The 11,916-nt window shown below is 41.0% G+C and overlaps 1 protein-coding gene across 1 annotated transcript; it reads right to left on the bottom strand.

Annotated features, from left to right (window-relative positions):
- Positions 1 to 7,357: 7,357 nt before the first annotated feature.
- dcakd (dephospho-CoA kinase domain containing) lies at positions 7,358 to 11,788 on the bottom strand. The gene is made up of 5 exons (XM_083688254.1): positions 11,527 to 11,788; positions 10,849 to 10,961; positions 10,385 to 10,588; positions 9,504 to 9,591; positions 7,358 to 9,200 (listed from the first exon to the last, which is right to left on the bottom strand). Exons 2-5 carry the CDS (start codon positions 10,958 to 10,960, stop codon positions 8,915 to 8,917), a joined length of 690 nt encoding a protein of 229 aa, XP_083544380.1. The 5' UTR covers position 10,961; positions 11,527 to 11,788; the 3' UTR covers positions 7,358 to 8,914.
- Between the last annotated feature and the right edge of the window lie 128 nt (positions 11,789 to 11,916).

The following is an 11,916-nucleotide window of genomic DNA, read 5'->3' as shown; positions in this document are numbered from 1 at the left end:
CAGAATCCAAGTTTACACATTGTGTATCTGTGCTTTTTCTTCCATAACACAATTAAAGCAGTGTTTTACTGCAACAAAATATTTCTGTGTATTACTCATCAGTCCACCATTGATATGGTCCGAAAATATAATTACTTATACAGTAGATATCCTCATAGCAAGCTTAGATTTACTAGGTTTCTGTCAAAACACATAATCATCAGACTATTCCAGGAAGTAAATATAAGCTTGCTATTAGGATATCTATGAGGCTTGTATGCACAAAATACGACAAAATTATGAGTCCATATTAAGGTGAACTGGCCTGAAATTAGTAAAATACCCCTTTAAATAATCTTCTCATGGATATTGCACAATTAGAAGTTTTGGGTGAAAATATGGTCTATTGCAGCTTATTTGCTTTGTCAAAATGGGGCCCATTGTGTCTCTGTGTGATTTTAGATTACATACATGTGCCATGAAAAGGAAGAGAGCTTGTTGACTTGTTGTTTGATGAATCACATATACTGTTATATTACCCTACAATATGTGGCATATTGTTAGTGAATACCTTTGTAAATTGAATATTGATGTGCAAACACCATTGGAGCAGTGTCTGTACTGCACATAACCCTTTCTGTGTATATCCACTGTAAATGATATAGCTATTAGCATATTGACGTCACAAGTGAGTGGAACTTCCATTTTGATGTTCAGCGATTTTGACATCCTTACCAAAAGCCTTGATTTCAATCATGCATGCATAGATTTGATTTGATTTTATCAATGTTGTATGCTTCAGCCTATGTCTGCCAATGACAATGCTGTTGATGGAAGGGAGTGAAGGGGGATTTCAACACTTGAAAACAATGAAAAGAGGGAGGACATATGTTTTCTATTTAGTGCTTTTATTGTCATGACTTTTGGTAATAAATGGGATGTTTTTGCAGTTCCTCTCAAGTGCCTCTCTTAATGTCACTTCTTTTATTAATATTATCCGACGATCAATCGATTGGTCTGTCTGATCCACCTCTTGCTTTAGAGACTGCAACAAGCCGGGAAGGTGAAGAATGAGATAATTTCTACACCACAGCAAGAGGCAATTAAAGGAATGATAGGAGTGAGGGGTTCACAGCTGTGTTAAATGCCAAATGACTAAAGAGATAATTGCCCTTCACATTCAAAGGAAAGATAGAACTCTTTTCCTTCTGGGTGGGGAGGATGAGAGGTGCTGTGAGGCACATAGAAGAAGGGGCTGATGTTAACAACCATGGTGGTAGGGCACAGATCATGCTGGAATAATCTAAAGAAGGAAATTATGCTCTACAGTGAAACAACCTTGGCGATAACAATCTGAATCAGAGAAGTTGCATTGAGGTTGTAAACTACTATGTATTGTTGAGGCTAACACTGGCAAATGTCATGAAGAGTGTTGTAGTTGAATCTCAGGTGCAGGAATAAGCAACAGCAGGTATTGTACAGATACAAGAGAGAGATCATGTCCGTAACATTTCACTGAATCAGACATTGTGGTGCCAGCAGATTTACTGTTGTCAGGGACATTCTGGCCCTGAATATATGCAGACAAGCTAGAGATTCATCAATATAACATACAGTAAAACTATTAATAAAGCTAGAAATGATTTAGTGATATGACTAGCCATGAAATCTTGTAATATACAGTACTAACTCTCCCCATATGATCACACAAGATGGTTATACAAGTCTAAACATAAACTTTAGTCATCTCAAAATTCCCCACCACAAACAGCTTGCTTTGATAGTCTCATATTGAAAATATACATACCACTGACCACATTCACACCATGAAGGTGCAATCCTTCATTTGTTATTCAGCCAAATGGCTTGCTCGCCAATTGTTTTTGTATGAAGTTGAGAGATGGAGCTGGGAAATGTGAACACTCTCTTATGATATTACGATAAGGTAAGACAGTAGTACTAAGCTCATTTGGCTTTTCATATTCTTTAAGAATAAATGGGTATATACGTACATTGAAATGACCATTTAACAGCAGAACAAATCCAAGAATATAGAATTGTAATTAAATCGTAATCTGCGGTCAATAAAATGAAAAAAGTCACAGGCTTGGAGCATAGCATTAGTTCAGGCACGGCACTCTAACAGCTGGTTCACATGGACGCACAAACACAGTCACATGTTCAAGGGACATAAGTGGCCAAGTTAACGCTCCTCCATAGCATTCGACAGTTGTTATGTGGTTGTACCGACTGTGAGAGCTAGTTTTGTGTGGTCGTCCCACCCACCACCCCCAGCCTCCACCCGCTAGGTCGCTCTGTATGTAGCTTACCTACTGGGGTCTGATAAGTTATGGGCTCCCTGCCATATGATGTACCTGTATGTTGTGGTCGTTTAACTCCAGACAGGGAACTCTAAAGAGCGGCGCCATCCAAATACGGCAAGCATAAATGTATTACCATTTTCATGCAATAAAGTGTTCAACTTGATGTCAGTGTCCTGACTGAATTAATTCAATGTCAAAATGTAATATTGCAATTGCTCTTGGTGCATCTTCATGCAAACCACAGTAGTGTAGGAGCCATCCTTTTTCCAGCACACCCACGGCCTTATAGTGGTGTAGTTGTGTCATTATTGGAGTTTCAAATTCAAGGATGTATCTTCAAGTCTTGCATTATATAGAAATTACATTGTTCACTATTCTTGGAAAGAGGTGCAGTAGCTAAACTTGCAGTGCTATAGCTCGCCTTAAATCAGTAGCACTGCAGTATAATCTGAGAGTTGAGAAGCCTCCAGGTCCTAGCTTCAGCTTCAGAGTCTTAAGATTGCAGAATTCCTCTGGACACAATTAGGACTGAGGGTCCTTTCCTATGCAGAGGTCACTTCACTCCCCCACGGGGGCGGGGGGGGGTGGGAGACTACACAGACCGCTCTTTCCTCACAGGGCATATGAGTACATCTCAAATTAGAGACTTCATGTCATAATGTCAAAGGCAAAAGCCCTCAGTCTGCGTGAACAGCTTGTATTCCTCAAACAAACTGGACTGACCATCGTCGGAACTTCTGTACTTAGATAAACCCCTGTGGAACTTCACAACTTCCACTGCTCCTAACTGTGAGCCATTATGGCAAGGAAACAACAATGGAAGTCTTGAGGTGAGATTGGTTGACACAACACTTCACAAACTGTATAAGCCCTGAACCGTAATACCCCCCCGTCCCCCGCTCCGCCCCTTGATCAGAAGACATCTGACATTATTGCACATATTATTGCACACTGACATTATTGCATTATTGTCACTTTATTGTCACTTTTTGTCACTTTTTATTACTTATCATTGAATTGTTGATTGTTGCTGACTGCGGGAGTTGAGCGTGGAAAAGCATTTCACTGTGTCAATTACAACTGTATGTGATACATGTGACAAATAAAATTTGATTTGATTTGATTTGAGCTGATTTGATAAACCAGAGAAAATATAAACGATTACCTTATCATGAGTTTAATGCTTAAGTGTAACGTCCATTTAATGTTTTAGTGCATGAAATATGAGTGTAAGAAGTATGGACTGTGAGCTAGAGCTGTGGATCTTAAACGTTTCGCCATGCAACCCCTCATAAAATGTCGCTCAAGACTCGCTTAGTTTGTCATAATTTTTTCTGAGATCACTTCAATAAACATGATCAGATGGCTCGTTGTAGTTGTACTAATTAGCCACCACTCTATGTTTATGCAGTAGCACACACCGGTAGTCTGTACAGCAGCAGCCAAGGTAGCGCATTAACTGTAACTTACCAGTGTCCTCGCTATCTCACCTCTCATAAAATGAAAATACCATCTCTCTTGGATGATTTTCAAAAATAGGTTACTAGTTATATTCTTTTGTATGTAAAAACAGAATTACTTATGATGAAATATATAGTATATCCAAACTCATTAGCAAGGTTAGCAATAGCATTGGTTACCAGTGAGCATTGGTTGCAAGCTATCAACTGAACACACAACCCCCCCCCCCCCCCCCCTCCCAACATCTCCTCCCAAGCCAGACTAATATTCCGCCTGCCTAAGAGGTACAAAAAGGGAAACCAGACAACAAATAATTATCTCCACAGGCACTGTCTTTGTCTCCTCCTGCCAAAGAAGAGGATATCTCAATCAGACTCTGGCAGTTGTGTTGAGGGCACAGGAATTAGCTACCTCTGGGTTCCGTTTGGCTTTGTCAGTGACACAGCTAAACCTCCCCAGCAGGCCAGTCCAAGGAGAGAGTTTAGTTTGTAATTAAAGGGGCATAATTGGTACATCCATTGTTTTACTTTTAGTTGAATCATATATAGCCATTGATGCTTGAAAAAAGTACTTATAAATACCTCATGAGCTTAGTTCAACTGTCTTTCCCCATCAGAACCCAAAATATAACCTTGTTTTATTTGTTTGTAAACAATGCAATTGTAAACGAACACTGTATAGCTTCAAAACATGGTTAAAACTATCATTTTGATCTCATGGGTGGTCAGTCCTTGCATGTATAGCTCTGGCTTGACCTTTTGACACCAATTTCACTTAGTACATAAATATAGACCCATACAAATTATACCTGGGCCCTGTTTGAGATTTAGAGGTGTTGTAAGCTGCTTTGTCAATACAATATATTTAGCAAATAGTGCTGAGCAGATTCCCATTGGATTATTTCTCATTGCATCTATTACACACATTAAGGTAAAGATTGCCCCAATTTTACAAAAAATGTGCACATGCAAATTGGGGCCCCTAGTGTGTGTGTTGTGCTGACATTTGCAGGGGCCAACTGGTGACACTAAAGTCTTATCAGGTTACTGCAGAGCCTGAGGTGTGTTAGTTGGGCTCTGTTTCAAAAAGGTTGCTTGTCCAAGCTGAGAGCCATTCTTCTGAAGCTCTGATGTAACATTAATGGCCCCTTTTGTTATCTGCAGCACCATTATGCTACTCACCAGGGGAGAGGGAGATCACAGTGAAAGATAATGAAATTCTGTACTGTCTTCCTTCCTCACCCTCTCTCTCTGTCATGCACACACATGCACACCAGCCTGGCTGCCTACACACACACACAAACACACACACACACACACACACACACACACACAAAAGCCCCCCCCCCCCATACACACACACACACACACACAATTCTGCCTCCATCTTAACCTCACACACACTCTCTTCTACCTGAGCAACACACTCCTTGTGTCTTACAGTAGTTGAACAGATTGTTGAGCATTGATGACATACCTCCTTCATGTATGATCTATGATGTGTCCAGTTTGTGAGTCCTGACAAACAGACTTTACCCCCTACAGCCCTGACTGATGCCAGGCTAATAAGCAAGGACAGCTTGAGTCATACGGTTTGGGACACGCTGTCTGTTCACCTCCGCAGTCATGTGTATATAGGCTGACAAAGGACTCTAGCCACCACAACCTCCTCTTTCTTAGATGATGGCGATGATTAGCACTGTACAGCATGTACACCGTGTTGTGTGCTATGGCATCAAAGACAGATCATACTTGTTACATTAGGATGACATTGGAACATACAGTACAGGTACTCAAACACACACAGTGGGTTTTGTTTTAGTTTCTTTTAGATGTTGATGCCATGGTGAATTTAGTCCCTGTTTTGTCCAAGACATAAAAATGGTAAATACCAGAATATTCAAAAGAAAAATAAATTATAATCACTCATACATTGTCACTGTTATATGTTTATTATTAAATCTATTTAGGCAGGGGATCCTACTGAGACAAACATTACAAACATAATCATTGAATTAATTAATTACATATAATTACAAAGTCAATGTACACAATACAATCAATTAAATGTTGACAAAATCTGTGATAGCTTGTACAGTGTGCCTACAGTATGTAAACCCTAGTATTGTTTTCAAGATGTATACAAAACTCTTGTGGTACTGAATCATACTTATAAACAGAATGTGAGATCAAAATTGCTACTATATCTATTACAGGAACATTCCAGTTCACAGCAAACCTTTTCATTGGTTGGTCTTTGCTGGAACAGCTCGTCGCAGAAATGAGAGGCAGACATTGATAGGAAATCATTCGGACAAGAGATTCCAAAATGTTGCCACACTGTTGTACCTGCAGGCTACTCTGTGAAGAACAAGACAGAGATAATAAAACTGCTTGCCCCCTGCCAAGAGACAATTATCTAGTTCGCTCCCAGATAGCCTCTATGTTGCACGTAAAGTGGAGGTTGATTGGATGGATGTGTGAGACAGAGGCAGGGTTCAAACCCTGATTCCCCATGTGGAAGACATGCACAAACTCGCTTAGCTAAAGCATAGGTAGTAAACAGATGTCTTCAAGTCTCAGGCAAGGTTATACATCATGCAAATGGGGTCACCAAACCACCTCTGCTACTCTTCACCCTCCTCTCCACAAGACGTCGCATTCGGTTCACGGCACCAACACGACCGAGGCAGGATTCAAACCCAGGTCTCCGGCGTGTAAGACATGCACAAACCCACTAAGCTACAGACTAGGCATTAACTTGGATAGCAAACACGTCTTCATGGTTACTCATCATGTGAGCCTAGTCACCAAACCAATTCTGCTATATGTGTCCAGACACCAAACCAACTCTGCTACTAAATTCAAACAAAGACTTTCCCTCCTCTGACTAAGGGGGTTCACACTTTGGTGTACAGATATAGAGTCCTGGGTCTAAAACCCCCTGGGTACCACGTCAGGGCCCTGTCTCTGAAAGGGAGTGAGAAAGGGACACTTGGAATCTCCACCAAACTGCTGGCTGACTGACCAGTACAGTGCCCTCTGGACAGACAGCTGAAAGAACACTAAGAATAGACTGTGCTTCTCTCCACTACCGTGGCTGCAAAACAGCTTTGAGGTGATGTGTGTGTGTGTGTGTGTCTGACTGTAGGTCCGTAGCGTTCCTTCAAGGCCCTCTAGCCCCCTTCGCTCTGCATTAATTCTGTAGTCATATGATAAAAGAGTTGCCTGGACCAGCAGCTACTTAGGATTGAGCCAAGTAGCCATGCAAGCCACCCTAGGTCTGCTGTGACCAGGAGAGGTGCCGCGTAGTGCCAGTGTGATGTCATCCCCTCCCGCCATTCCTGTCGGCCTGACTGCTGCTAACACACCCTCACTCAAACTGACAAGGGCCAACAACATACATATGGTATGGAATTACATACTTCAGTTAATATTCTAAAAATATAGTTTGGCAAAACTGACAATATACTGTATACACAAAGGAGGTATAATATGGTAAGAGGTAAATGTGGTGAGATTAAATCTGGATGTGTCCATTTTATGTAGAAAACATAGAAACCAGGAAAGAAAAAAAAGGGGGGGGAAATTAGGTTGAATATAGCCATGTACATTTCAGAAGACAGAGGATGATGCCAGAGAATCAGGAATTACAGATAAAGTTTAATACCAGCTGATCTAACAGATAAAATACTGTATTTCCTCCTTCATACAGCCCTTAAAAATACAACAGTTAACTTTATATTGACATCAGACAGCTTCAAGTGTAAGAAAAGACAAGGGTGAATTCACCAAGAATGAATTGAGTGCAACTTGCCTTATTTTTGTGCCTCATCTGCGAACTCTTTCCGCTTGCAAATAAAGTGAGTCTGACTATAAATAGCCGGATTAATAGACACATAAGATCATGTAAAATTATAAAGAAAATATTGTTTTCTCTCTGTTAAATGACATCCCCAAATTATCTTTTGATCATAGGCCTAGATAATAAACATGTTGCACTGGGAAACTATCCGTAAATTCCTTCAGTGAAGGCTTCAGTATTCCAAGCAAGGAATGATAATAAGGAAATTAGTAAGGAGCTACAGAGTGATTTTCCAAAACGATGCACGTAATCAGTAAACTGGAGTTAAAAAGTGTAGTCCTAAATAGCCAACCAAACAGTTGCACCCATGCCATAGGCTGAACTGTTTTATTTCCTCTACATTTTGTAATTCTCACCCGACACTGTTAAACTGTGTGATAAACATCACTTCAGACAACACTATGCAATTGCATATGGCAAATAGCAATGAATTAGCAGCTCTCTATAATGAGCCTCATTTACATCAAATTCAAAACATTTTGTGCATATTTGTATGCAAATAACACAATTTCAAAATGCATGATCACGATGGTACACTGCTATTTCCCTGGCTGCAGAGTGAGGTGCTCTTTCTATCCACTGTGGGTTGTTTGTAAATGAGATGCAAATGTTTTTCAGGTAATTGTCGGGGTACAAAAACTTTGAAATCCTTTCGTAAATTCACCCTACAGTGGTACATAGAAAGTCTTCATCTTAATTCCTCACACAGTATTTAGAAAACTCTTGGTGTTAATTCACATTGCTTGTGTGAAAAGTGGATTGTCAAATACATCTATGCCTCAGCGTACATACAAGTTCATAAGATCTATTTAAAAAATATATATATGAAGTTTAATTCTTATAATGATATTGCATGCAAGTTACAAATGTGCCTCATTAAAACTCTCTCTAAATTCAAAACAAAACAATTTAAATTTCACATTTCTTATATCATCAGTATTGCTTTTCAGCCCATAGTGAGCTGGGCAACAGAAGTTCTCATACTGTGTTAAAATAGAAAAGCCATTTGCACTGAAAAAGTAATCTAATAGTGACCACAAAGTGTCTTCTCTTAGCTTTTTAAACACACACTTAAGGAAAGCTAGAGATTTGTATCCTGTCGTCATTTAAAAACTAGCAAACATTCAAACATTTTGAGTGACTAGCTTGTGAACAATGTAAAAGTCATTATGAACACATAACCAAGAACATCACACTACTTCAGTAGTGAGTGCCTTGATATCAAGTCTCACAGATACTGCATCAGCATAGGAAACTCTCGACTCCTAGCCACTTATGGCCAGTCGCTACGAGACCAGCAGCTTTGCGGCGTAGAGGAGGAATCCACCCAGGCCAGCAGTGGCTGCCACGGCGATGACCCTGACCAGCAGGAACTCAATGGAGTCCTCCAGCTTGGTGTGCAGCCGCAGGACCTGCCTATGGGTGTCCTCCCGGCTGCCCGAGTTCTCAATGACATGGTTGGCCAGGCCCCGCTTCTCGTTGAGGGGCATCTGGGCAGCGACGCGCTGCTCAGCCTGCTCCGGGGTCAGCCCATCCCTGTGCATCAGGCGGGACAGCTGGGTCACGGGGTCACTGGAGAGGAACACACAACCAGGGAGTTTAGAAGATTATTTGTGGTCAATAAACATTAGTAAAACTTTCCTCCTTTGCAGTGTGTGTGAATTCTTCTATTCATTACAATAGCAGTTGTAGTGGAAGAAAGGAAGTCTACAAGGGGATAGACTAAAAGGTCTGTATGAAAAATAAGTACAAAATGTAAAGCTATAATCTAAAATACAACTACAATATCAATCAAAATGATATACACAAACAATTTCTACCTGTATAATTTCCTATAAAATGAGAGCATTTTCTCAAGGTCAGAGGGGGTCTTACCAGTAAACCACCACAGTGTGGTTGAGGAAACGTGTGAGACGGCGTGTTTCGAAGAGCAGGGGCACGTCGAGCACGACGTAACGATACCCTGGAAGGAAAAGAGGAGCAGTCCTTCAAAATACAACACTCATACTGATCTCTTTCTACTGAAGCCCTTGGTAAACATAAAATACAGCTAGACCAATCGTCATACTTTTAAAAAAAAAACTACAGTTTCTGATTGTTTGAAGGTTGATCCAATCGCTACAAATTAGTTTGGTGCCACGCCCCTCGACTCAAACGGTTTCAACGAGGAGGAATGTCAGACTGATATGTGAAGTGAACCAGTGTACTGAAGCGATCAGGCTGATTCCCTCAGGCTAGCACAAAGCCATACTCTTCAAAAACAGTAAAGACAGTTGTTATTGAAATGAGCCGTTCAATATCCTGCTGAGAATTCCAAACATGTTTTCATGGCTTATGAGGTGTTTCATTCAGTGTTTCTATGTTGTGTTCGGCATAAGTAAGGAGAGTGAGTACTGATTCAAGTAGTTGCCGAAAAAACCCATCTTATCTATGTAACTGAGTAGTTCTTCGTGTACCTGAGGCTGGATTCGAACCCGGATCTCCCGCATCTCGGACGCGGGAGGTAAAGACTAGGCATTAACTAGGGGAGCTAACACATGACTCCAGGTCTCAAACCAGTTCAATCATCACACAAGTGTCGTCACTCAACCACCTCTCTTACACCTAGTAGAGGGCTGGGTTAAGATATCACCATAGTGCTGTTATCCATCCAGAACACATTGCATTGACAAGGAACCAATGGATAGGTGAGAGTCATTGGTTTGTAATTGGGCCCCATAGTCAAACAAAATGATCAAAACTTCTCTGTCCCTAACCTCTGAGAAAGTAGAAGAAGATCTGCTTGAGCATGGCTTTGTGGATCTCTGGGTGGGTGATGGAGTTGAGCAGCCGACGCTTGTCCTCACTAGCGAAGATGAGCTGGCCCAGCTTCTGCCTGTCGATCTCCCCGTTCTCCAGCAGGATCTCCGGGCCAAAGTGCTGCACTATCCTGCAATAGGCTGGACTGTGGGGCTCCACCACTGCCAAAGACAGGACACAGTTATGACACATGAACCAGCAATGTGTGCAAATAGGGACAGCGTACTGACGGTGAGTGAAACATAAAGACAGGGTACAGGATGCTAATTAGACTAATAAAGATGGTTGAAATTAAATTGAATTCAGGGAGAAAGAGAGAGAGACAGAGGTGAAATGATGGAGGGGAGGATGAGGAGAGGGGGGTAGTAGGGTGGAGAAGACAAGGAGAGACTTCTTTCCAATCAGATTCCACATGTTGTACCTTTTCTAGCCACCACATCAGCATCAATGATAGGACAGCCAAGCTCTCGTAGCAAAGAGGACACTGTGCTTTTCCCTGAGGCAATTCCACCAGTCAGCCCCACCAGAAACATCCTAGAAATACAAATGTCAGGATTGGTCAAGCCTACTTCTGACTCAATATAGGGATTACTGTGAAGGCTCAACACGAGTTGATGTGCATCAAAATAAGGTTCCACTATGCCATCTACTGGTGATTTTAATCATTTACATGTGAAGACAAACGAAGTTACTGTTTTCTGAAATTAATAAAATGTCAGTATACTAGCTAAAGCATATTTCATACGGAATTACATCAATTATGGTCAAGTCTGATATCACTGTAGCTAGTGAATCAATTGATCCTAATAAGGCCTAGGCCGATAGCTTAATGGTGTTGCATAACATGACATTCTAAACTGGCTGACCCCTTTACGCATGGCGGTTCATTGCATGACAATAAATAGTTGAAATACCTTTCAATGATTAGGTAACACTGAGTTGGTACAGGTTGCTAACACATTGTTACCATAGATTGTTAATTAGATTGCTAAACTAGTTGTAGAGCACTCAAACTAGTTGAGCAATGTCAATGACATTCGGATACTGTAGTTACTCAATGCATTCCACAATTGTTTACTTACTCTTACTTAATACTTACTTATTCCCTTTAACTCGATCGAAATCGTGCAAGGCAGAGGTCCGTGAAGTCGAGGCAAAACTGTACAGAAGCTTGTAGTTCGCTACAACTAGCAGCTAGCACGGTTAGCTATGTTGTGTAACGACTTCCATATATATTTACAAAAATAACTCCGCACAGTCGCTGCCATCTTGGCCATAAATATCTTGCACTTAGTTGTCAAATATTTCTGTGGAGCAAAAGGCCACTTTGCAGTCTGTTGGCTGCAATGTCTAGTTGGGAACTGCTCTGCCCTCAGTGCGACAGTGGCTAACTTCCGATGTTACCTCGAAATTCATTCCTGCAAAGGTTCCTCCTGAATTAAATAAATCTTCATTCAATCCGGTTGCTGAAGGTCACATGTATGAACTG

This window comes from Argentina silus, assembly GCF_951799395.1.
Source record: "Argentina silus genome assembly, chromosome: 16".
Classification (NCBI taxonomy): Eukaryota; Metazoa; Chordata; class Actinopteri; order Argentiniformes; family Argentinidae; genus Argentina; species Argentina silus.
The sequence above is the reverse complement of the archived record's forward strand: the minus strand, read 5'-3'. Positions and strand labels throughout refer to the sequence as shown.

Bases quoted from the DNA above. Each gene is read 5' to 3' on its own strand.
- dcakd (XM_083688254.1), bottom strand. From the start codon at position 10,960: ATGTTTCTGGTGGGGCTGACTGGTGGAATTGCCTCAGGGAAAAGCACA. The intron at 10,589-10,848 runs GTACAACATGTG...TGTCTTTGGCAG, and splicing joins TGATGTGGTGGCTAGAAAAG to TGGTGGAGCCCCACAGTCCA. The intron at 9,201-9,503 runs GTAAGACCCCCT...GTTCCTCTCCAG, and splicing joins CACACTGTGGTGGTTTACTG to TGACCCCGTGACCCAGCTGT.